This window comes from Lutra lutra, chromosome 18, assembly GCF_902655055.1.
Source record: "Lutra lutra chromosome 18, mLutLut1.2, whole genome shotgun sequence".
Lineage (NCBI taxonomy): Eukaryota > Metazoa > Chordata > Mammalia > Carnivora > Mustelidae > Lutra > Lutra lutra.
The window spans coordinates 39906889-39931542 of record NC_062295.1 but is presented as its reverse complement, the minus strand read 5'-3'; the positions used below and the strand labels follow the sequence as shown (position 1 = coordinate 39931542).

Genomic DNA, 24654 nt, shown 5'->3' with positions numbered 1-24654 from the left:
GATCAGAACAAAGAGTCCAGAAATAAACTCAAACCAAAATTTACAGGGAATTCATATGTGATAAAGGTGGCATTACATGTTTGCGGGGAAAATAATTCAGTAATTACTTTGGGGAGAACTAAAAAAAAAGTCACGTGTGCCTCTTTGTACAGATAAACTTCAAATGGATCCGGAATTTAACTACCAAAGCCACAGAAGCAGCGTTGGGAAATGTCCTAGGATCTCGGGACACAGGAGGCCTTTCGAGTCCTACCAGGATATTGAAGGGCCATGAATGTACAAATCCACGTACTCCATAAACATGAAAGCTTTGTGCACAAAAGCTCTCACACGTTCAAAATAAAAACAAAAGAAGTCGATTCACGATGCCCTGTCACAAAGGGCTGATTTCCTTGGCGGGAGGATACCCAGCTTCGTGCAAACCAAGAGTAGCGCAAATTTAAGGTACACAGAGGGGCCCTGGGGCACCGGGCAGGCTGGCAAGCTTCCCCCTAGGCAGGCAGGTCTGTGCAGGGAGGGCTCAGGAAAGAGGCCTCACCAATATGGGGCTCCCATGGAGCCTCGGCGACCCCCGTGCGGAGGAACCTCCTGCACAGAGTTAAAGACACAGCCCAGCAACTCCAGCGTCGCGTGATAAAAAGTCAATATTCCGGTGACTGTTCCTGCTCGTGCATGTTTCTGCTCGAGGGTGAGTATGTATCTGTGTGTGGGGGTGGGGGGGCCTGCTGACCAGGGAGAGCCCCCTCTGTTCACAAAGACGTGGCCGCACTGGCTGGACCAAGCCTAGCCTGTCTCCACCGTATGTTCCTAAGTGAAAAAACACAAAAACCACAGTAGGAAACTTGGCGTGTATGCCACCACTGAAGAGGTGGCTTCACAGGGCGCCTGGGGGCACAGTCAGCTTGAGGGTCCGAGTCTTGGTTTTGGCTCAGGTCATGGTCTCAGGGTCGTGGAACTGAATCCCACGTCTAGCTCTGGGCTGAGCCTTGTCCCTCTCTCCCTCTGCTCCTCCCCCACTGCTCCCGGGCTGTCTCTCTAAAATAAATACATAATACCTTTAAAAAAAAAAAAAAAAAAAGGAGCTGACTTTAGAATCCAGATTTATGTGGATTCAGGCACAGGGCATAGGATACCTCTAGACAGACCTGAAGGGCAGAGGTGGCCTGAGGGGGAGGGAGGGCAGCAGTCCTAAAGGGACAGTGGTCCCCGAGTGCCGTCCCAATTGTATGCCAAATGCATGTATTACCTATTCAAGAGTAATTTTCTATTAAATTTTTAAAATCTTCCTGGAAAAGACAAAGGAATTCAAGACACCCATTATTAACTTCACAAACCACATTAAAATCACAATAAAGGGATTTTTTAAAAAGATTTTTCTTATTTATTTGACAGAGAGCATGAGTGGAGACAGAGGGAGACGGAGAAGCAGGCTCCTCGCTGAGCAGGGAGCCTAACACGGGACTTGATCCCAGGACCCTGGGATCCACCCACTAGCTAGGCTCCCCAAAGGGATTTTGTTTCTAAAGGCATGCCCTCAAGGACTGGAAGGACCCAGAGAAGACCATAACAAAATTCTGGTAGCCTGAAAGAGGACAGGAGAGTCATCACTGACTAACCGGAACCAAGAACACTAATCGGCGAACTGGGAACATCAAGAACCCAGTTCATATCACAGAATCCCCCAAAACCTCAGGGACAGTTTCACCAAGGAAGTGAGAGCCAGTGGTGAGGGAAGCTTTGGCCTCACACACCCCACCCCCCACCAGAACAGGGAAGGGGCCACACCGAAACGAGGTGGCTGCGTAAACGAGTATACACCAGATGCTGACCACAGCCCCTTACCGGACAGAATGCCTGGGCCCCCAGGCACTGGGAGTCTTCGAGGCTCCCAGTTCAAGACGTGCGAGGCCCAGCCAGCAGGGCCTAAGAGCAGTGGGCTTCCCACGAGCTCCTGGCTTGTGACCTCCTCCTCAGCTTCCCCCGAGGGCCTGTGTGGCTGCAGAGCCAGTGATGACCTAGGCATCCTGAGGCTAGATTTAAAATGCAGCACTGGGTGCCTTTAGAGCTGCCCGCCAAGGAAGCTCGCATCGCTGTGTGGAGAGCTGCCTCCCAGCGAGGCCCCAGCCTCCCGCCAGGCCCATGCCAGAGACCCGGAGCGCCCACAACGTCACCCTCCCGCTCCGCCCCAAGTGGCTGCTGGGTTCTGCAAAGGAACTCAGGTCCTGCCCACAGGCCCCACCACCTCCCAGCCCTCCCGCTGCCTCCTGACTCACCCCTCGGGACAGGTCAAAGCCAGTGACATCTTCAAGCCAATTGAGGTCCCACATTCCCTGTGCTCCCCTTCCTTCCCCAGGCCAGCACTCCCTTCCTCTGTGCCCGCTGAGCTCCTGGGCCTCGGACCCTACATCCAGAGACCCTCCACACCACGTCGCACTGCTTGAGGGCCCTGTCGATGTCACCATTTGGTCAGTGACCTCCCCTCCCAGCCATCAACTGCGTGAGAAGTGACTGCATCAGCTTTGACTTATTGGCAGTGTCCCAGTGCCTCCCAGGATGCCCAGAAATGTTCAATGCTCCACAAATACTTGTTGGATGAGATGATGAATGAATGGACCAGCTACGTGCTATTTGCTAAAATCAGTTTATTACACTGACTTAAATGACACACTTTAAAGTCTGTGTCACCAGAACACTGAACAAGCAAGACTCCGGAGCAGACATGGAAATCCCCCTTTCCTTACCTCTCCCAGCTCTTTAGTATTTATTCCTTCGGTGGAGAAAGTTCTGTCTGTCCCATGGTACACATTTGGACAGCTGCATCACATTTTGGCTCAGAGAGAGAGAATTCCAAAGTTCTAGGGTTATGTTAAGGTACAAACCCAGTGTCAGCTCAGTGTTTCTAAGTGTCCAGGGCTAGGAAATGATGCAAACACCAGACTCAGCTCAGAGAGTTGGAACACATCGTCCTCTGGGGAGGCGTGTCTTTGGCTTCCAGCAGGTGGGGCCGGCGAGGGGTCCGCTAGCTCCTCCCCGAACTTACTGGGCTGGGGGGCTCTGCCTTCTCCTGCATCGGAACAGCCTCTGGCATCCAGACTTCCCAGAAGAAAGTCACTGCCCCAGCCACCGTGTCATGGTCAGGGGCTCCACGGAAGGAGAATCTAGGATACAGTCTCCGATGTCCGGCTTCTCTCTCTGAGCATGTTTCTGAGGTCCACGCCCGTCGCAGTCCATGTCGGCCCTTCCTTCCCTCCGAAGGCTAAAGGACAGCCCATCGTGTGACGGACCACATTGTGTTGCTGTCACCACTCGGGCCACTCGGGACGCTTCTGCCTCCAGGCTGCGGTGAGCACAAGCGCGAAGGTATCTGGCAGCCTAAGGGGACACAGATTTGCTGGGTCACACGGGAACCCCAGGCTTGCTTGTCTCAGGAGCCGCCAGGCTACTTCCCACAGCCAGCTGCACCGTTTTACCTCCTCACCAGCCACTGGAACAATCTTCCAACTTCTCCTGTCTTTGCCAGTGCTTGTTAGTTGCTGGTGGTGGTTTTATGGTGTTGTGTTTTTGCTGGTGATCGCCCTCCCCGTGGGTGTGAGGGGCTGCCCCTCTCCTCTACGCGGGGCAGAGAAACCACCTTTCTGCCGTGTGCCGGGGCCCCCGGGGAGTCTGCAGGCCAGCTCGGATTCCACTCAAGGCTGGATCCATCCACGGGCGTGGGAGAAACGTCAGCAGCTCTCTTTGGAACCCGTCCACTGCATCTAATAGGACATTTGCTGTGGAGTATTTGCGGAGGTGCCTTCTGGTCCTCCTCCGCCAAGCTGCTGTGGGGAACAGGTGTCCCATTGCATCAGATGCTCTTCCTACATCTATTGAGATGATCCCGTGATTTTTCTCCTTCAGTTTTTTTTTTCTTAATGCAGTAAATTACAGTAATTTCTTTTTTAAAGAGTTTATTTATTTATTAGACAGATAGAGATCACAAGCAGGCAGAGAATGAGAGGGAAACAGGCTCCCCCGCTGAGCAGAGAGCCCAATGCAGGGCTCGATCCCAGGACCCTGAGATCACGACCTGCGCCGAAGGCAGAGGCTTTAACCCACTGAGCCACCCAGGCGCCCCCAACAGTAATTTCTTATGTTAAATTAACCTCATATTCCTGGAGTAAACTCAATGTATTCTTTTTAAAATTCCTTACCTCCAGGCTGAACTGGTTGATATTTTGTTGAAGATTTGTGCACCTGTGTCCAATGAAAGAGGTCGATCTGTAACATTCCTTTTGTGTATTGTCCCTGTCACTGTGACGCTGGCCTCACAAAAGGGGTTGGGAGATGGTCCCTCTTTCGGTTGTCAGAGTCTAGGATGAGAGTTATTTCCCAGGAAAGCGTTTGGAAGTTAATAAAGCAGCTATCCTTCTAGCCACTATCGTGGGAAGATTTTAAATCACAAAGGCGTTTTCTTTACCTGACACTGGACTCTCCTATTTCTTCTTGCATAAGTTTTAGTAAATCACGTTTTCCTAGGAATCCTCCATTTCTTGTACTTTGGGAGGGATAAAGGAGGTTATGTGATCCGTTTGGTGTGTTTCTGTTCTAACCTTCACTGTTCTCTTTCTTACTGGGTTTAGATTTGTCTGTATATATATATTTTTTAATTTATTTGACAGAGAGAGATCACAAGTAGACAGAGAGGCAGACCGAGAGAGAGAGAGAGGGGGGAAGCAGGCTCCCCTCTGGGCAGGGAGCCCGATGCGGGGCTCCATCCCAGGACCCTGGGATCATGACCTGAGCTGAAGGCAGAGGCTTTAACCCACTGAGCCACCCAGGCACCCCTTGTCTGTATATTTTGCTACTGGGTTAAAAAATCAACACTTGGGGGCGCCTGGGTGGCTCAGTGGGTTAAGCCGCTGCCTTCGGCTCAGGTCATGATCTCGAGTTCCTGGGATCGAGTCCCGCATCGGGCTCTCTGCTCAGCAGGGTGCCAGCTTCCTCCTCTCTGCCTGCCTCTCTGCCTGCTTGTGATCTCTCTCTGCCAAATAAATAAATAAAATCTTTAAAAAAAAAAATCAACACTTGGGGCACCTGGGTGACTCAGTCATTAGGCATCTGCCTTCAGCTCGGGTCATGATCCCAGGGTCCTGAGATCAAGCCCCACATTGGGCTCCCTGCTGGGTGGGGAGCCTGCTTCTCCCTTTCCCACTCCCCCTGCTTGTGTTCCCTCTCTTGCTGTGTCTCTGTCAAATAAATAAATGAAATCTTTAAAAAGAAAAATCAACACTTAGAGGGGCGCCTGGGTGGCTCAATCAGTTAAGCATCTAGCTCTTGGATTGAGCTCAGGTCATGATCTCAGGGTCATGAGATCAAGCCCTGTGTCGGGCTCCACACTCAGCACAGTCTGCTTGGGGATCCTCTCTCTCTCTCCCCCCTCCCCCAACTCAAGCTCTAATTGATCAATCAATCAATCTTTAAAAAAAAAAAACCACACCTAAATGTCTGTCCAGTCACCATCATCACCAAGACACCTAAATACCGTCTGTCACCACACTCAGCTGCTCTATAACTGCATTTATGGTCACACCTAGCCCCACCCCTGACCCCAGAGAACACGAAGCTGTTTGTCATGAACATCACGTATGTGGAGTCATGCTACAGTCACCCTTCAGCGATCATCTGACTTGGCATAATTCCCTACAGTCACCAGACCGTCCTGTCTATCTGCAGCTCGTTCCTTTGTTTCTGGGTCAAACCATGTTGTTGAAATTCCACATTTGAAGCTTTTCTGGTCCTCTGCTGATTTTCAGTGTGATTCCATTTTCATTGAAGGACATACTCTGTATGGTTTCGATCCTTTCCATTGACTGAGGTTGTCTATGGCCCAGGATTTGGTCTCTCCTGGAGTCTGTTTCATGGGCACTGGAAAAGAATGTGTATTCTGCTATGGTTGGGTGGAGGCTTCCACAAATGTCCATTGATCCTGTCAGCTGATGGTGGTGTTCTATGTCCTTGCTGAGTGTCTGTCTAGTAATTCTAGCAATTGCTGAGAATGGGTAGGGACGTCCTCCTATAAAGTCTTCTGTATGCTCTGAATGCCTGTTGTTTGGTGCATGTGTACGTGGGACGGCTAGATCTTCCTGGTGGATCAATCACTTCATTGTCAGGTAATGTCCCTCTTTGTTCTGAGCCATTTTCTTTGCTCTGAAGTCCACTTTGGCTGGTATTAATATAGTCTGCTTTTTTTTTTTTTAAGATTTTATTCATTTACTTGACAGACAGAGATCACAAGTAGGCAGAGAGGCAGGCAGAGAGAGAGAGAGGAGGAAGCAGGCTCCCCGCTGAGCAGAGAGCCCGATGCAGGGCTCAATCCCAGGACCCTGGGATCATGACCTGAGCTGAAGGCAGAGGCTTTAACCCACTGAGCCACCCAGGCACCCCTATTGTCTGCTTTTTAAAAAATAGTATTTACACGATATATCCTTTCCCATCCTTCTATTTTCAATCCACCCATGTCATCGTGGCAGGAGTGAATTCTAGCCTGTGTTAGACAATGTAGTGCCGGGTCACAGTTCCTACTCACTCTGCCACTCGGGTCTTCTAACTGGTTTGTTTACACCATTTACATTTTTACGTTTAAAGTCATTATTGACGTATTAGGGCCTCCATTCAGGAGTTCGTTTCGTCACTTGTGTTTGTTCCCTCTCTTGTACCCTGTGAGATCCTGCAACAGTCTTTGGAATTCCCCGTAACGTTTTTGCTTGTATTGCTGTTCAGTTTCCTTAGCGGCTTCTCTAGACACCACCATACACGTGGCACTTAGGAGTCCCCTGCTATGAGAGCTGTGTCACATCGAGCGCAGTGTAGAAACCTTACTGCCACTTCTATGCCTACCCCCTTCCTGCTTTTCAGATCTAATTATCATAAATATTCCCTCCTTGTGCACTGAGCACTGCGTCAGTGTTACTACTCGTACTTCAACTGTCCGCCGTGACTAAGGAATCATACAAAGTGAAAGACGGTCAGTCATGTTTCCTGCCGTGTTTACCCACCCTACTGTCATTTTCTGAGGGTCCCTGCCTTCTTGTTACAACTTTCTTCCCTTCTGGAGAGCTTCCTTTCATCATTCACCAAGGGCAAGTCTGCTAGCAACGATTCTACTTGTCTGCCTGTCTGGAAGTCTCTCCTCCTCCCTCATTCTTTTTTTTTTTTTTTAAGATTTTATTTATTTATTTGACAGAGAGATCACAAGTAGGCAGAGAGGCAGGCGGGGCGGCGGGGGGAAGCAGGCTCCCCACTGAGCAGAGCCTGATTCGGGGCTCGATCCCTGGACCCTGGGATCATGACCTGAGCCAAAAGCAGAGGCTTTAACCCACTGAGCCACCCAGGCGCCACCCCCCTCCTCCCTCATTCTTGAGGATGGTTTTGCTGCTGGCACTCACTCCCCTTTCAACACTTGCACAATGTGCCACATCCTTCCCGGCCCGTGACTTAGGACGAGACGCCTGCTGTCCATCCACGTTGACGCCCCTCCATGGGTGATGCAGTTTCTCTGTAGCTACGTTGACCATTTTTTCTCCCGTCTTCGGTTTTCAGAAGTTTAGCTGTGCTGTGTCTGGGTGTGGGTTTCTAGAGGTCTTAGCTTACTTTGGGGTTGCTCACCTTCTTTAATCTGTGTTTCGGTCACTCGCCAGATCTGGGGTGGTTTCAGCCATTATTTCTTTTAACTGTATCTTCAGCCCACGTTCTTCCTCCTCTTTCTAGAACCCTGGTGACATGCATCACTGTCCTGCAGGTCTTTCAGCTCTTTTCCTTCTGTCTGGTCCATCTGATCTGTCAGATGGAGTAAATACTGTTGCTCAACCTTCAAGTTCCCTGATTCTATCCCCCATCTCCCCTCTGCTGTTGTGTCCATGCAAAGGTACAAGGAACACTGTGTCCACTGATGGATGCAATACAAGCTTGGCTCTTGTAATTTTAAGTTCTATGATTTCCATCTGGCTTCTTTTTATAGTTTTTACTTCTTTGCTGCAACTTTCTCTCTTTTTTTAAAATTTGTCTCAAAAGACTCAACAATTTTTTTTATAAAAGATTTATTTTAGAAAGAGTGAGAGAGAAAGAGCATGCATACATAAGAGAGAGGGGAGAGGCAGAGGGAGAGAATCCTCAAGCAGACTCCTGGCTGAGCCCAGAGCCTGACGTGGAGCTCAATCCCACAATCCACGAGATCACGACCTGAGCCAAAAGCAAGTGTCAGTGCTCAACTGACTGAGCCCCCCAGGCACCCCAAGACTTCATGAATGATTTTTAAAAGCCATTTTTATGATGACTGCTTTAAAATCCTTGTCAGGTCATTCTATCGCCTGCATTGGCATTTATCTTAACGCCTACCTTGGCATTTATGTCAGTTCATTGTCTTTTGCCCCAAAGAGCAGTTTTCCTGGCTCCTGATAGGAAAAGTGATTTCTGAATATGTCCTCAACATTTTGCGTATTGTGTCAGCAGACTTCTGACGTTACTAAAATCTGCTATTTTAGCAGAAAGTTGCCCTATTTAGGTCTAGCATGTAGATCTGGCCTACTTTTGTGGCTCATGGTGCCAGTGAGTCTGGCAATGCTCTCCTGGTCTGCTTTCTTCTTCTGGGCACTGCTGTGGCTGTTGGGAGAGTGGAGCAGCACCTGCTGGGTGGCAGGTGGAAAGCCAGAAGACGCTGGGCTGCACAGACTCTGCCCCTATGCAGGGCACTGCCCACCACCACCGCAAGAGCTGGTGGGCCTGAAGGGGCTTTGATGCCAGTGCATACTGTGGGATGGGGGTGTGGCTCCCCACCAGGTCTCTCCTGGGTCTCCCCTTTCCCAGTCCTATAGCCAGAAAGAGGAGGCTTTTCTTGCGGTTCTCTTGCCTGTGCCATGACCCTATTAAATTAGGTAGAGCCTGGGGTGTCAACAAAGATCGGGTGAGAAAGCAGAATAGAGAAGCTCGTGACTCAGAGGTCCTGAAAGTACATGGCACAGCATATGGGGAGATCAAGGCAGGGTGTGGGTACAGCATACAGGGAGATCCAGGCAGGGTGCAGGCAGAGAGAGCATCTGTGGATAGACTGCTTTGGGGTTTCTGGGCTAAGGCCGGATTGGTCAATTCAAACCAGAAAGAGCATGGCTTTGATAAGCTTTGCGGGGGCTTTATGTAAGAGGCACATGGGGTGGGCCCTGGGCAGCAGGGGGAGGTGCTTACCTCAAGGGCTGTAGGAGAGTGACATCAAGAACTTGACTTACTGTGACTCTGCAGGCTTTATCTAGGACGTGTGCTCACGGCAGGGGCTGGTGCTGGTCCAGAGGCTCTGCAGGCTGCCTGGCCATACTCCATGGACGTTGAGGCAGCAAGATCATGGACTACTTTAGTGAAACTCCCAATGGCCTGCAGGTAGTTCCGGCTTAAGCTATAGACCTCTCCGGCACCTGATCTGGAAACCTGTAAGAGAGAACGGGAAAACCCACGGAACCCACTGCACTGCCACCACCCAGTCCTGAGGACCCCAGTTAGCCAGTCTCCCTGCAGCTACGCAAACCTGATGGGGCCAACCTTCTCACCCCGGAAGCCTTCCTCCAGTCTTCCGTAACTTAAGAAAAAGGCCCCCAGTGGCCTGACCCATGCACCTCCTGACTCCCATCCCTACTCTCCTCTGGGTCCCTGGGCTCCCCTCCTGGAACAGCATCAGGGCGCCCCAGGTATCGGTTCCCGGACAGACCGGCTGCTGATTTCCTCGGTCTGGAGGCCGGAAGTCTGAGATCAAGGCATCTGCAGGGGCTGGTGCCTCCTGAGGCTGCAAGGGGCAGTCTGCTCCAGGCCGCTCTCTCTGGCCTGCAGACCGCCATCCGCATTCACGTGGCATTCTCCCTGTATGCTGCCGCCCCCTCCTAAGCCCCCCCTTTTAGAAGGGCACTGTCACATTGGACTAGGGCTCCCAATGCCCTGTTTTTTAACTCGATCAGCCCTGGAAGGGCCCTATTTCCAAATAAGGTCACATTCTGAAGCCCTGGGGGTTAGGATTCCGATGCACGAACTTTGGGAAGCACAATTCAATGCAGCACCCTCACCCCAGGCCTCTCTCCCCTGCCTGTCCTCAGACCCCTACAAGTCTCCCGCCACCGCCTCTGCGGAGCTAACTTCACCAACCCTTGTCAGTCACCTGTGTTGGCATTTCACGGGCGAGCCTTACCTGCCGACCACAAACTCCTCTGCCATTCACTCCCTCAGGACCAAACACTTCCGAGGCGTGCCTCAGGTCGCTAGGCTGAGCCCTCAGCCCGCAGGGACCATGGGGCTTCCGGCTCCCCGCCCCCAACCCGCTCCGGATGTGTCCTGTCCGTGCCCGGAGGTGCCAATAAAGTTGTGTAAGGAGCCAACCGGAAGAGGAGCCGTAAACCGCACCGCGGCCGTCGTGAAAGCGCCGGTCTCCCCGGGCGACGGGCAACGCGCGGAAGATGGCGGCACTGGTGGCTGCGGAGGCCGCGGCTCCCCCGGGGCCGGCCGAGGCGGCCGAGACGTCTGAGACGGCCGAGGCAGCGGAGCTGAGCCGCGTCCTGAGCCGCCTGTTGCCCGGGCTGGAAGCCGACAGCAAGCTGGGCCGGCGGCGCGCGCTCGAGGCGCTGCAGCGCGCGCTCGAGGCGGCGTGGCCCCAGGCGCCCGACGCCGACCCCGCTGCCGCGGCCGCCGCCTTCCAGGGCCCGTGGGCGCGCCTGCTTCTGCCGCGCCTGCTGCGCTGCCTGGCAGACCCGGCCGAGGGCTGCCGCGCGCTGGCGGTGCACCTGCTGGACCTGGGCCTGCGGCGCGCCGCGCGGCCCCGCGACGCCCTGCCGCGCCTGCTGCCCGCGCTCGCCGCGCGCCTGGCGGGCCCCGAGTCCGCGCGTGGCCGGCCGCCCGAAGCCTGCGAGGAGCTGCGCCTGGCACTCGTGCAGCTGCTCAGCCTGGCCGTGCGCCTGGGGGGCCCCGCGCTCGCGCCCCACCTGGACGATGCGGTGCGCGCGCTGCGCTGCACTCTGCTCGACCCCTTCGCCGCCGTGCGCCGCGAGAGCTGCGAGTGTGCGGCCAGCCTGGCGCGCGCCACGCCAGGTGCCCTCCTCTTGCCGGGGTCGGGAATGGGGGCGCGGGGAGGTGGAGGGGCGGCTGCCCCCTGTGGGCTCCTTCTGGACCTCGGCAGCAGCCGCCGCTCTGCTCCATCCGGTGGTTCTCAAAATGCAGATTCGTGGAAACTGTGGCAGAAATTGCTAAGAGGGTCTGGGGTGCGGTGCGTTTCGGTAACTGCCCCTCGCCAAACACCGCTGCAGTCTTGAACGTTTTATCCCCCCTTTCTCCACAGAGCCTACCTGTCTTCCCTCTTTGGGTTGGACCGCTGTCCTAAATGGAGAGAGGCCGCATCTGTCCTGTTTTCCTTTAATCCATTCTCCGTTATTTAAAAAACAAAACAAAACAAAACAAAACAAAAACCCACTAATCTGATCAGGACAGTCCCTTTTTCTAAGTAGCCATTTCTGCAGGATCTCGCCCCACTTAACTCTCCTTGCTGCCTCGGGCTGCGATATGCATTGGTAGGAGGCCTCTGCGAAGGATTCCTGCAAGACGACAACTAAGTTGAAGATCAGTGATCTGTTGTCATGGTGGAAACTAGCTTTGAGAAATAAGCTTGGTAGATCTGAGAAGCAAAAAGGAGGTCAAGGTGGCCAGAGGGAAGGAGGGTGGGCGGGGGGAGCTGCTGGGGGTTTGAAATTATTAAGTGCGGTGGGGAGCTTGTGGAGGGTGTGGAGAAGGGGAGTGAGAGGCTGAGATTCAGAGTTTTAAAAGATTGCTCTTGTGCTCATGGAGAGTTGATTACGAAGATGACAAGAAGAAATGAAGTTGGTTGGGGTCATAATTAATCCATATTTAGATGACAGGTAGTTTGGCCTTGGGTGGGGGTGAGCAGTCTGCTAATAGAGACAGAGGAAAATGGATTGATGTTGAACATGGAGCTGGCAGGATTTCCTGTTGAACTGGGTGAGGCATGAGGGAGAAGGAGGTTTTGGTGGACAGGAGACCCAAGGAAACCAAACCATCTCCCTGCTCTGCTCTCTCCTGGTGAGGGGCCTGTGCTGGATCCCCATCACACTGGGTAGTAGTAGCTTAACATCCTGCCTTGATCTGAGGACCTCAGGGTTAAAGAAGTCAACCAAAGCATCCCTGAAATAGCCATATTATGGATGGGTCTCAGGCAGCGGCAGAACTGAGGTTAGAACTCCAAGACCAGGACTCTCAGAGACATTCTGGTTCTGACTTTCTGGGAGGCCCTTACAAGTAGGACGTGGAATGGCTTTGCCCAAAGCAATGTTGGTCCTACTCTCTGTGGTAGCGCCTGGTGTCTGGCTTCAGGCACACCTGATGTGGGGACTTAAACAGCGTCCTCTAGGCTGTTTCTCTACTTTGGTCTGTGTCCCTCTCGGGCACCCAGTGCCACTGTTATCAGCTTCAGACTCTTCCTCACAGCTCCTGCCTCCGGCTGAGATGGGGTCAAGCCCTCAGCCTTTTCCCTTTGGCGCTGTTTGGGTCACATGCCTGTCCTGTGCCTCTCCCAGTGCCAGGAGTACAAAGCTGTGCTTGGTAGGCCTGAGCTGAGAGTGCTGTGCCTACAGCAAGAACCTGGGTGGGGAGAGGAAGTTCCAGGGCACAGGGGGCCTGTCCTCCTGTGAGCCCATGGCGCCGGGCTGGGCCAAGGCCCACGGGGAGCAAGTGGTAACGGGTATCCTCCCCTGTCTCACAGACCACTTCCATATGCAGTCGGAGTCCCTGATCGGCCCCCTGATGCAGAGCATCTCCCACCAGCACTGGAAGGTGCGAGTGGCTGTCACCGAGGCCACGGGCACTGTGATCCAGTTCGGCAGCGCCAAGTCGGTAGACGATGTGCTTCCTCACTTCGCTCAGAGGCTCTTTGACGACGTCCCTCAGGTAACAGGAGCTTTTCCTCTGCACCAAAAGCATGCTGTTTGCAACTCACTCCTTTTTCATTTTTGCAACTGTTGACTTGTTACAACAAACATGTTTTATGGTTTTCAGTCCCAAGGTGTTCTTAGTTCATGTCTCTGAGAAACTGGGGAGAGTTGGAACTGTTTTAATGTATTCATTATTCTTAATTGTGAACAATATGGAAGAGGGCTATTTCCTCTTCGGCAAACAGTCTGGCCACGCCTTCACCACAGTTTCAGAGGCGTCGGTAACATGCCGATCCAGCGAGGCACATTTACTTGACAAACCACAGTGGTTGGGGTACCCGACCCTCGAGGGAAGGACGGATCCAGGTAATCACTCTGTTGGGCCTTGGGACCTGTGGAGAGAGACAGGCAGAGATGAGATTACTGGCTTTTGTGTTGGTGGAAGTCAGCTTAGAGGCCACATTGTGGGTCTGAGGCCACAGGTGCTTCTAGAACTTCACAAATTCCGACAGCAGCAGGGAGCAGAGCAAAGGCCACAGTGGGCAGGCCCCCTCCCCGGGGAGGAGACAAGTGAGGAGGGAGTTCATGCTTCTGGCTACATGGGGTGGGAGGAGCAGTGGTAGGTGGCAAAGTCCCCTGGGTGGTTAGAAAGTACCCCTGCCTCATAGCCGGCCGGATACAAAGTGGCCTGGGTGGCCAAGGACTGAAAAGCTGGTGGTGTGGTGGCGTGGCCTCTGCTGTCCTGATGGTGGAAGGGTTGGTTACATGCGTGAAACACAAGTGTGTGCCCGTCCTGCTATCCACACACCATCTTGTTCTATCCTTCACGTCTGCAGCTTGCACAGCCCCTGTGGTTGGGAAGTTGTGTTACCTGCTTAAGGTCGCCCAGCTAGAGCTAGCCTCCGGGCCCAGATCCAGGGACACTGTTCTCTGGCACTGTCCGGCCTGCCAACCACAGGCACACTTGAGTTTTCTCCTGAGGTACTTTGGTTTTTTAATTTTTTAAAAGATTTATTTATTTATTTTAGAGAGCATGGTGGGAGGGGCATGGGGGGGAGAATCTTAAGCAGACTCTGCACTGAGCACAGAGCCCTACACGGGGCTCGATCTCATGTCCCTGAGATCACAATCTGAGCTGAAACCAGGAGTTGGACACTTAACTGATTGCGCCACTCAGGCGCCCCTCGTTTTATTTTTAACAGTGTTCTTGAGCCACAGCTCACATACAGTGTAATTCCCTCATTTGAGTGTTCAGTGTTTTTGGTAGGTTATGTTATTTTTTAAAGTATTTTGTAAAAGATACGTAACACGGAATTTGCCATTTCAACCATTTCCGTGGCGGAGTTCAGATGCATTAAGTATGTTCCCAATGTAAAGCAACTCTTGTCACCAACCAAAACTTTTTAGGATCCCGAGCAGAATTGAGCAGTAACGCCCCCACTCCTCCCTGCCTCCCACCCCTTCTGATAACCTCTTTCTCTCAGTGTGACTGTGTCTACTCGGTGCTTCATAGAAGCAGAAGCCGTGACCCTCGTGCCGACCTCCTCCCTTGAGTGTGGTGTATCTGAGGCCGCCCCTGCAGGAGCACGTGTCTGTGCTCCACTCCTTTCTGAGGCCGAGCGGCACTCGTGGTGTGGATGGGCCGTATTTGGGGTGTCCGTTCATCCATCAGTGGACACCGGGGGTGTTGGCACCTCTCAGCTGCTGTGGCTGGTGCTGCTTGAACATAAAGATGCAAGTCTCTGAGTCCAGCATCACTTGTTCTGGGTGTGGGTATGGACCAGGGAGTAGGATTGCTGGGCCCACCGCAGCTCTACTGGTAGCTCACTGAAGAGGCACCAAACTGTTCTCCACAGTGACTGGACCGTCTTCAATGCCCAGCAACAAGGCATAAAGTTTTCCGTTTCTCTAGGTTCTCCCAACGCTTTTTTCTGGCTTTTGTTTGTTGATTTATAGCTGTCCCAATGGGTGTGAAATGGTGTCTCATTGTGGTTTTGACTTCTTTTCCCCCACGATTAGTGACGGTGAGCATATTTTCGTGTGCTTATTGCCAGATGGTCTACGATATGCTGTAACCTTCAACTCGTGGGGCTCCTGGTGCAGTTTGCCTGCAGGCGCATGTGCGCCTGTGGGCTGGAAGGGTCACGATGCCTGTTCATCCACAGAAGGGTTAGAGCTGCTTAGCACCTGTTGTGGGAGTCCTGAGGGGGCAGAGGGGTGAGAGGGAGTGGCCCTGGGCATCCTTCTCAGCAGGATGTTGGTATCCTTTGGGGCTTTAGGGCCTGGGACAGAAGGCCCCACTTAGGTGTGTGTCCGTGATGTCTTGGACCAGGGTCCAGGCATGGCACACTGCCTGCCCGGGATGTCTGCTTCGCCTTCCTTGCCGGCTTTTATCCTCTGCATGTCTCCCTGAGTTGTAACAAGGGTGTGAGGAGAGACAAAGGGACCCTCCTCCAGCCAAGAACCAGTCTGTCCATTCAGTGTCAGGGCCAGCTGAGTGTAACGGGCCCCTCCTGAAGCTGGGTGGGGTTAGCATGTCACATCATTGGACCTGGGGACCCAGAGCAGAACTGGGCTCTGCCAAGGGAAGAGGCAGTGTGCTAGGTCAGCACTTACAAGAGACCTGGCTGTAGGAAGTGAGGGCCAGAATGGATTCCAGTGAAAAACAATACCACTGCCCTGACTGGGATGGGGTCTCAGCTTGCTTGAGATAGGGCGGGGCGGAGAAGACAGAGGCTTCCTTGTGTCACCGATGAAATGGCTTTCCTCAAGGTAGCATAATAACTATGTATTGGCATCTTTCTCTAAACAGCATTATGTGTATCAATCAGGAGCTCCCTATAAATAGCATAGTTATGTCATAGGTCCCTGTAAATAGTGTAACTATGTATCCATTCCCAGAAAATAGCGTAACTATATCCGAAGGTCCCTGTAAATAGTGAGACTGTGTATCCATAGGTCCCTCTAAATAGTGTGACTGTGTATACATAGGTCCCTGTAATAGTGTAACTGTGTATCCATTGGTCACTGTTTATCCGTTGGTCGCTGTAAACAGTGTTAACTGTGTATCCATCGTTCCCTGTAAGTAGGTCTTTATATATAACTAGCTGGGGAATGGCTTATATCTGTTTGTTGAGCTTACAACATGGGTGTTTGGTGCCCTGACTCCAGGTTGTAAGAGTTTGCATTTCCACAGAAGAGGGAGAAAGTCTTCAGCTGATTGCTTTCTCTTTGGGGCCACCAAGGACAATACTGTGTTTCTTTGGTGACAGGCTTTCCTGAACTTTGGGGCTGCAACTATTTCTTATTACTTGATATTGCAAAACAAGTGCACTCCATGGTTAACACTATTTTTTTTCCATTTCTTCCCGGTGGTATTTCGTTTGCTCTGTATGATTTCCAGGGCCGATTGAGGTGGGTTTTCAAATCCAGTGTGGCCACTGCCCACCGTCTTTCACGCTGATGTGGGGTCCAGTCTGTGCGGTGACCACAAAGTTCCTTCCCGTGAGTGGGCAGGGAAGTCACATGCCTCTTTCCTACATCTGCATCAGCTCTCAGGCCCTCATGGTCCTGGGCTCTGTGGATATTTGCTTGGACTTCAGGGGCTGGGCCACTTATAGACCCTCAGTCCCATGGACAGCCCTGGGCTGTCAGGATCCCACCACACTCTGTGCAGAAGGTGAGGTCCTCACTGCTTTTGTGACTTGCAGAAAACGTCCAGCAACTCCTTTGCCCACTGGGCTCTGTTCCAGGTCACTGAGCTATGGAGTGAGTGGCCACCTGGAAGTCACTTCCTCTAAGTGCTTTGCCTGAATTGACCCATTTGGTGTGTGTTGTCCTTTGGAGGGAGTCTGTGGTGACCTCCACCTCGCAGGTGGGGAAGCAGGGCACGAGAGACACAGAGCTCACCGAGGAGACATGGGGGCTCAGAGCATGGGCCATGTAGCTCCTGGAATTCTCCTTCTGGAGCTTTGTCACCTCGGGTCTCCAGGACATGTCTGAGGACGTAGAAAGGAGTTGTCCCAGTGTGGTGGGGCTAAGGTAGCTTCTCCAGGCCCAGAGAGGCCCACCTCATCCTGTGTGTGCCATGGGAGTGGAGGAGTACCCGCTAGGGTTCTGTCGTGATCCGTAGTCACGTGTTCATTACAGGCCTCGGTTGCCCTGGGGTCACAGTTACCTTTGAGAACCGCTCCACTTTACTGCAGGTGGTAATGTTTTGGCTAGAAGCCAGAATTGCGTGTGCTCTTTGTAGTTTGGATAAAGCACTCTGACCCTGTTGCTAAAGCGCCTGGGACATGTGAGCTACATGGGTGTCTGTGTGGGAGCCTGCCTGGGAAAGCTCAGCACGCTGGAGCTTGGCCAGCCCACCTGCCCCACTGCTGGGGGCCCGGCAGGCATCCAGGATAGGTCTCAGGCATTTCCCGGCACCTGCCCTCCGCAGCATCCTAATGATGCATGGAAATGAGCAGGTCCTGCCCCAGCCCTTACAGGGGACGTAGTCTCACAAGCTCCGAGGATCTCACTGGTGCTGAGGAACGAGGGGTGTAGGGACAGAGGGGTGCGTGCAGGAAGGATTTCTCCCATCAGTTCTGGCGGCTTTGGAGAGTCTCTGGGATTGGATGTTATAAACTCCAGGCTGCGGGGGGTGGAGTCCTGCTGGAGGGTGAACAGGTATCAGAATCCTTGGCCCAGTCAGAACATCGTAAAAACAGAAGCCTGTTGCTCTGTCAGAGAAGGGTTACGCTCTGTGGCCATTTTTTTGTTAGAGGAGGTATGAGATTTCTACCACATCGGTGAAAACCTAGCATATGTGAGTGCGGGAAAATGAGGCACAGGGTGCGCTTTGCTGGTTGCGATCTTCCTGCCTCCCCTTTCCCGTTTTCTGTCCCCTGATGTCAAGGCGAAGGAAGAATAACAACAAAAATACAGTGGCTGTTCCCATCTGCTGCATGCCTAGTAAATACGACGCGGAATCTTTTTCAGGTTGAAAAATGAAAATGTTACAGATTCAGTTGAAGCCCCTTTCGCTAATTTTTAACAGAATTTGAATACTATATATTTGAAATAAAATTTGGTTTGTTCCTAAAATATCGTTACTAGATACTAAAATATTGATACTAGGAGCGCCTGGGTGGCTCAGTGCATTAAAGCCTCTGCCTTTGGCTCAGGTCATGATCCCAGGGTCCTGGGATCCAGCCCCACATCGGGCTCTCTGCTGAGCAGGGAGCCTGCCTCCCCCTCTCTCTCTCTCTGCCTGCCTCTCTGCCTACTTGTGATCTCTGTCAAATAAATAAATAAAATGTTTAAAAAATAAAATAAAATATTGATACTAGTAAAATTTTTTTTTTATTTTAAAAATGGGTCTTACTTAAAATGAGGTAAGGTGCTTAAAATCCAAGGCCTTTGGTCAGCATGGGACCAGAGTGGTGTTCTGCGGAGCCACTTTCATGGGACAGTTGTTTACATGCAGGTTCTGGGTAGAAAGATCCCACTGCCTCCCCCAGCCCCCAAACGTTCAAGTCTGAAAAGCTCAAGATAGTGAATTTGGAGAAGGTGGTTTTGTCCAGCGGGTGGCGCCTAGGGCTGCCGTCAGGTCTTGACTGGTGGAGTGAAGAGCCCCGTGGGCTGATGGGTGCTTTGTTGGCATCTGCGGAACACGGGGTGCAGGACTAGAGGGCCTCCTGATGAGGACTGGACGGTTCTCTCATCGTCAACTGAAAAAGCAAAGGTGAGATGTTCCAAGTTAAAGGAGAGTAGGAAGTTATCTTTCGTGTTCATGTGTGTGTGTTCCCCCCTTGGCTCTGTGTGCCGACCTAACCGATCGGATGTGTGTGGGTTCCCCAGCCCAACACCCCAGATCTATAAACCTGACTTAGGACCGAGTAAGAATTCTCAGTGCATGTTTCTTTTTTTCCTCAGTTGACGGATTTCCTGCTTAGTCAAACTGTTACTTAGCAACTCTGCTCAGAGCTGTTTTCCTGAGCTGAGAGAAAAGGGTAATTACTCTCGTGATAATGGGGGTGTGCAGCTTTCTTGAGGCTGGGGGAGACCCATCTGCGTGGCTCAGGAGCTGTGTGGAGGCCAGCCCCCAGGCTCTCCCAGCTCAATGGGGGAGACGCATCAAGTCTCCAACCTGCAAAAGAGCGTGGTCTTGGGGGATGTCAGAGTGACTGTCCGGAGTATGGGGCCCCCCTGTTATGCCAACATGTGGGTAGGGTGTCAGGGTCATGTGAGCGCAGCTAGATGGGCTCCTGTGGGTCCCTGCAGGTCCCTGATGCCCCCCGCTAGCAGGACACACCTTCGTTAAGAGCCCTCTGGGGTCTGGTCCTCCCGAGTGCCTGCCACTGTCCCCGCGGAGGCCCCACTCACTCTGCATCTGTCTGATGCCAGACTCGGTCACAGTTGGATTCCGGTGTCCCCTGAGCTCTCGAGTGCCACCAGCACGTGGTGTAGGCTGAGCTTCGAGTGTGGTGCTGCTTATTACAGATACTTTTATGGTAAGAATGACCCTTGGGCCTCTCACAACATTAGCTGTGAGGCACTTTGATTCCGCAGCAGCCTTGGGGCCACTAGGATCACGCACAAGGACAACATGGAAAGATCGCTCTTTGCTAAGTCTCTCCTCGCTGTTGCAGGTGTCCAGTTGTTTCTAGGTCCTTGGACCTTTAATCGGGCATGTTTTTGTTGAAAGAATATCTGAGATTCTCTGGGATCTTTAGTTGTGGTTTTGATTGTTAATTACATGCTTATGTCATTAATAACCAGCCTTTTATTTCATATTGCAACTTTGTACTTTAAACTAATTTAATACAAGAAGTTGCAACAGTAGCAGGAGCCCTGGGGCCTGCTCCCAGGCTTGTTTGCTTCCTACCATCTGTGCTGTTTACACTGGCAGGCGGGCGAGTGAGCCAGGTGCCCCGGCACCTCCCGCCAGTCGAGCACTGTGCCAGGGGCTTTCCCTGTTCACCAGGAGCCAGTGGCACATGTCCTGTTATTCTCTCACTTTCCAGAAGGGAGAATGAGCTTCGGAGAAGGCAGCAGGCAGGTCAGGGTGCACTCTGCTTGTCTAGCTGCCTGGCTGGCTTCAGGGATGAGCAGCCCACCCGAAGTCCAAGTGCCTACACACACCCTGACCTGGGTGCCGCTCGGGGCACACTTCACCCGCAGTCCCTGCAAGTGCTTCTCCTCCCGTGGTCAGCCCCAGCCAACAGCAGACACACACTGCCAGTAGTTGGGCCCTTGCCCCTGGTGAGACAGCCTCCGTGTGGCGCCATTGTGCTCCTGAGCTCCCCCAGGATTCAGCCGAGCCACATCTCCGCTTGGCCTCTGCCCCATCCTGCTTCCTTCCTGTGATGATTTAGCACGTCTGGATTCCCGCCTCAGGCTCCGCTGTCGGGGAGCTAGACCTTGGGCACCTCGTGTGTTTCTGAGTATGTTTTTGAGCTCGTTTCTTCCCTGTGGTGGGCACAGTGGGCAGAAGCATGCACGTCACCTTCTCAGGTCGCCAGCAGCAGAGCTGGGGTGCCCTGCTGGCTTCCCCAGGAGGCCCTGGGACTCCAGGACCTGAGGGCTTGGCAGGGTGGCCTCTGGAACTGCCATTTCCTGGGGGTTTGCCGTCAGTGCCCAGCCTGGCCAGGAGGGTCCCACACACAAGATTGCGAGGGCGGGCATCCTGCAATGCCTGGGGCTGCGGCATGGTTCTGCTTCAGCCAGCAGGGGATCAGGCCATGCCCCGGGGACACGGGCCTGCACGAGCAAGATAAGGTGGCCCAGACAGTTTCTCTCCAAGCCCAGCCTGGATGGCAGAGCTGCTCTGGGACCTCAGGCTGGCATCTAGCCTGGACAGATGGCACGGCGGGTGCCCGGTGCCTGGGTTCTTGGTGCCCAACTAAAGCCTCCTGTTGCCTTCTTGTGTAGGTGCGGCAGGCGGTGACCAGTGTGGTGGGGGGCTGGCTGCTGGACCTGCGCGACCGCTACTCCTTCTTTCACAAGCTCATCCCGCTGTTGCTGAGCAGCCTCGAAGATGACATACCTGAGATTGCGTAAGTGGCCGTAGTGCTGGGGGGACTGTCAGGCCTTCAGTTTTAAGGGGCTCAGAGGCCTATTGCGAGCATGGGGTCCTTTGTTCTCTGGATATCTGTCCCCGAGAGCACAAGTCTCTCCTGGAAGCCCACCTTGTCCCCGCGGTTGTATTTGCTGGTTTGTGGTTTATAAATAGCCTTCTGTTTGTAGCGCCCGGAGCGCACATACAGACATTGGTTACGGATGAACCCCTGGCCCCCCGTGGGGAGAGACTCAGGGCCTCATCCGCAGCCCCCCCCCACCTGGCCTCTGCACAGCCTGCTGGCCCTGATGGATGTTGTGCTCACAGGCTCACGGCCACCAACCTCTGGGAGAAGGTCGGCCTGCAGTGGCAGAGGGAGAATGAGGATGACCTCAAGGACAAGCTTGACTTCGCCACTCCCCCTCCAGCCCATCACCCCTCACCAGGTGAGTGCAGCCTTCCCCAGGTCTGCATAATGGGTGGGGTGGGGGGGGTGTCTCTATCCAAGGAGAAGGGCATTCCCAAGCTGCACTGTGGGGACCAGGCTCAGGTGGCATGCTGGCAGAGAGGCACTATGGCCATGACTTGGGTCCCCAGCCTCCAGTGTCACTCAAAGCCGTGAGGATGCCTCTGTGGTGCCCTCTCCCCCGGGCCGGCTTTATCCAAGGGAGTGTGTGGGCTGCCGGGGACGCACGGGTCTGTGCAGCACGGTGGGTGGCTGCTGGTGGCAGCAGGCCTTTTAGAAACAGGTCGTGCTCCATCCCCTGTCCAGCCTCACCCAAAACAATCACAGAGAGTACGCACCCAGGACACAGCTAAGGTGCAGCCTGTGGGACTCGGGGCGAGGTAGCCTTATGGCCTCCCATCCGTCCTTCATGGTGGCTCCCTGCTGTGCCACGAGCACACACATACATGCTGTGTGCGTGTCTTCCGAGCCCCCAAGTCCCATGTGAGCAGTGTCGGCGGGGAGCCTGTGGGAGCTGGCCCCCCTCCCTGCCTTGCTCACCTGCACGCCATAGTTCCTTCTGTTCTGGAAACCACTTGTGCTCAGCGTGTCTTCTCATGTGGCCTTGCCTCCTGATGGCACAGCTGGTATGAGGGGAGATCACACGACTTTAGAAAAGGTACAAAAATTAGTTGCTAGCAGGGATTTTTTTGATTTAGTAAAGTCTGACAGTATAACATCTTTTTAAAAACACAGACATGGCACACAGGGTGTTATATGCAAACAATGAATCTTGAAACACTACGTCAAAAACTAATGACGTGGGCGCCTGGGTGGCTCAGTGGGTTAAGCCGCTGCCTTCGGCTCAGGTCATGATCTCAGGGTCCTGGGATCGAGGCCCGCATTGGGCTCTCTGCTCAGCAGGGAGCCTGCTTCCCTCTCTCTCTCTCTCTGCCTGCCTCTCCATCTACTTGTGATCTCTCTCTGTCAAATAAATAAATAAAATCTTTAAAAAAAAAAAACAAAAACTAATGACGTACCGTATGGTGACTAACATTACATAATTTAAAAAGAATAATAATTAAAAAATAAATAAAAATAAAAATGTAGACATTAGACATAAAGGTTGCTGTGATTTTATTTTTAAGCATGCCCTCCTTGCCTCTGAGGGAAGCAGAGTTCTGAAGTAGGATCCCTATCCAGCTCCGCATGTCCCCCTTGGCTGCCTGGAGGCGGTGTCTCGCTCGTCGGCCCTGGCGGCAGACTGTGCAGGCTTGCTTACGGGCAGTCTTGGCTGGGTTCTCACCAAGGTCGGGATGCCGTGACCATGACTGCCGTCGGATGGGAGGTCTGGGACGCCTCCCTTCCTGGTGCTGGACAGAACCTGAGGCTGTCTGCTGATAGCTCTCCACGAGACACTGCGGCTCTTCGCCCGCATGTGGTGTGTGCACACAAGGCTGTCCTCATGCTGCAGGGACATTTTTATCTGGTGCTGGCGTGGCATTGGCTCTGCTGCCAGGTCACGCTGCAGAGAGGGGCACAGGGGCACGGCAGGCTGGCAGTGAGAGAGGTCAGGCTCAAAGGCTTTTTTTAGTCCAAGCAGAATGAATTTAGAATGAATTCCAATCAAGTTGGCAGGATCCGGGCACTTGGGTGGTTCAGTCAGTTGGGCATCCAACTCTTGGTTTTGGCTCAGGTCATGATCTCGGTCAAGGGATCGAGTCCACTGTTGGGCTCTGCTCAGTGGGGCATCTGCTTGTCCCTCTCTCTCTACCCCTCTCCTGCTCATGTGCGCGCGCTCTCTCACTCGAAGAAATAAAACCTTTAAAAAAAAGTTAGGAGAAGCAGATTTCATTATTGTTGGCTTTTTCTTCTAAAATTATTTTGAAATACAAATTTTCAGTCTAAGTTTTCAGATTCTTTTTTTTTTTTTTTTTTTTTTTTAGAGAGAGATCACAAGTATACAGAGAGGCAGGCAGAGAGAGAGAGGGAAGCTGGCTTCTTGCTGAGCAGAGAGCCCGATGCGGGACTCGATCCCAGGACCTGAGATCATGACCTGAGCCGAAGGCAGCGGCTTAACCCACTGAGCCACCCAGGCGCCCCTAAGTTTTCAGATTCTTTTTACACCATTTCACATGTCAGATTTCATCAGCCACTTCCTTAGAATCTCGCCTCTGGCCGCCTGCTTCTGCAAACACATGGCCCTTCTGCTGCCCCCAGCTCCACTGCTGCCTCCCCTCGGGTTCTGTGCTGTCCCCACTCCGCGGCCACGCCACAGCCCCGGGATTCCCGTCACTATCCACAGCCTTTGAAGGTAGAGTTTGACAAGCGCATCGTTGTGTGACCGCCGCTTGTTAAGACCTGGGACATTCTGTCAGCCCCTGACCGTGTCTGGCCCTGCCACGGGCACTCCCTTCTGTCTGTCCCAGGACGCTGTCACATGCATGACGCAGGCTGTCCGTAGCCTGCCTGGCTTCAGGCACTCAGGCCCTGAAGCTCTATGGGGGGGCTGCCTTCCTGCTGCAGGAGTATTTCCTTTTGTGGATCCGCCGTGGCTTACCTTGGACTGGGAGAAAGGACGTTTGGGTCATTTCTGGGTTGTGATTTCAGATAAGGGCGATCTGAGCACTTGTGTACCATCTTTGTGTGAACCCAGTTCGCTCTCTCGGTTAAGCCCTGGGGAGTGGGCCCGCTGGGAGCTGGGAGCTGGGAGCTGCCTCTCTCCCTGTCTGGCTACGTGTTTGTGTCCTACCTGCAGGGGGCAGGGTTCCCATTGGTCCCCATCAGCACATGGGGTCTGTTGGGCGCTCACGTCATGCTTGTCCCCATCCCTTCCTTGGTCAAGTGTGTGTTCACACGTTAAATTGGGTTGTTTATTATCTTACGATGGAGTTTTGAGAATTGTTCATACATTCTGGGTAACAGCCTCTGTCGGATCTGTGCTGGGAGCCTTCTCTCTGACTGTCTTCCCTCTGAAATCCCCCACTTATGGCAGCCGGGGTCTTGGCAGGGCCTGCTCGCACCTCGCTCCAAGTGGCATGGTCGGTGACTCCCCTCCTGCCTTGTGTGCCTCTCACTGCATGCTTCCATGAGTGTGCGGACGGACAGATTGAATGAGGTGCTGGTCTCACTACTGCCAGGTGGGCCCCTGTGCTGTCCAGTCAGGGCTCGGTGGGAACACGGGGCCAGAAGTCCAGGTCAGAGTCCCGTGCCCACTTTGC

General features: G+C 53.1%; 2 protein-coding genes across 3 annotated transcripts in view; one reads left to right on the top strand and one right to left on the bottom strand.

The window, feature by feature from the left end:
* Positions 1-10357, bottom strand: part of PRKAR1B (protein kinase cAMP-dependent type I regulatory subunit beta) — a 79796-nt gene extending 69439 nt beyond the window's left edge. The window contains exons 1-2 of one of the 2 annotated variants that reach the window (XM_047713596.1): positions 10202-10357; positions 9258-9453 (exon numbers count right to left, since the gene is read on the bottom strand). The gene's annotated coding sequence lies outside the window, so the exon portion shown is untranslated. Of the gene's footprint in view, positions 1-9257; positions 10158-10201 lie in introns of those variants that run through there. The other variant, XM_047713597.1, reaches the window with a different exon arrangement.
* Positions 10358-10433: 76 nt separating this feature from the next.
* The window catches only part of DNAAF5 (dynein axonemal assembly factor 5), a 45728-nt gene continuing 31507 nt past the window's right edge, over positions 10434-24654 (top strand). Inside the window, exons 1-4 of the mRNA XM_047713592.1 lie at positions 10434-11094; positions 12776-12960; positions 20862-20986; positions 21316-21434. Coding sequence (XP_047569548.1) covers positions 10467-11094; positions 12776-12960; positions 20862-20986; positions 21316-21434 — 1057 coding nt within the window. The 5' untranslated portion in view covers positions 10434-10466. The remainder of the gene's footprint in view (positions 11095-12775; positions 12961-20861; positions 20987-21315; positions 21435-24654) is intronic.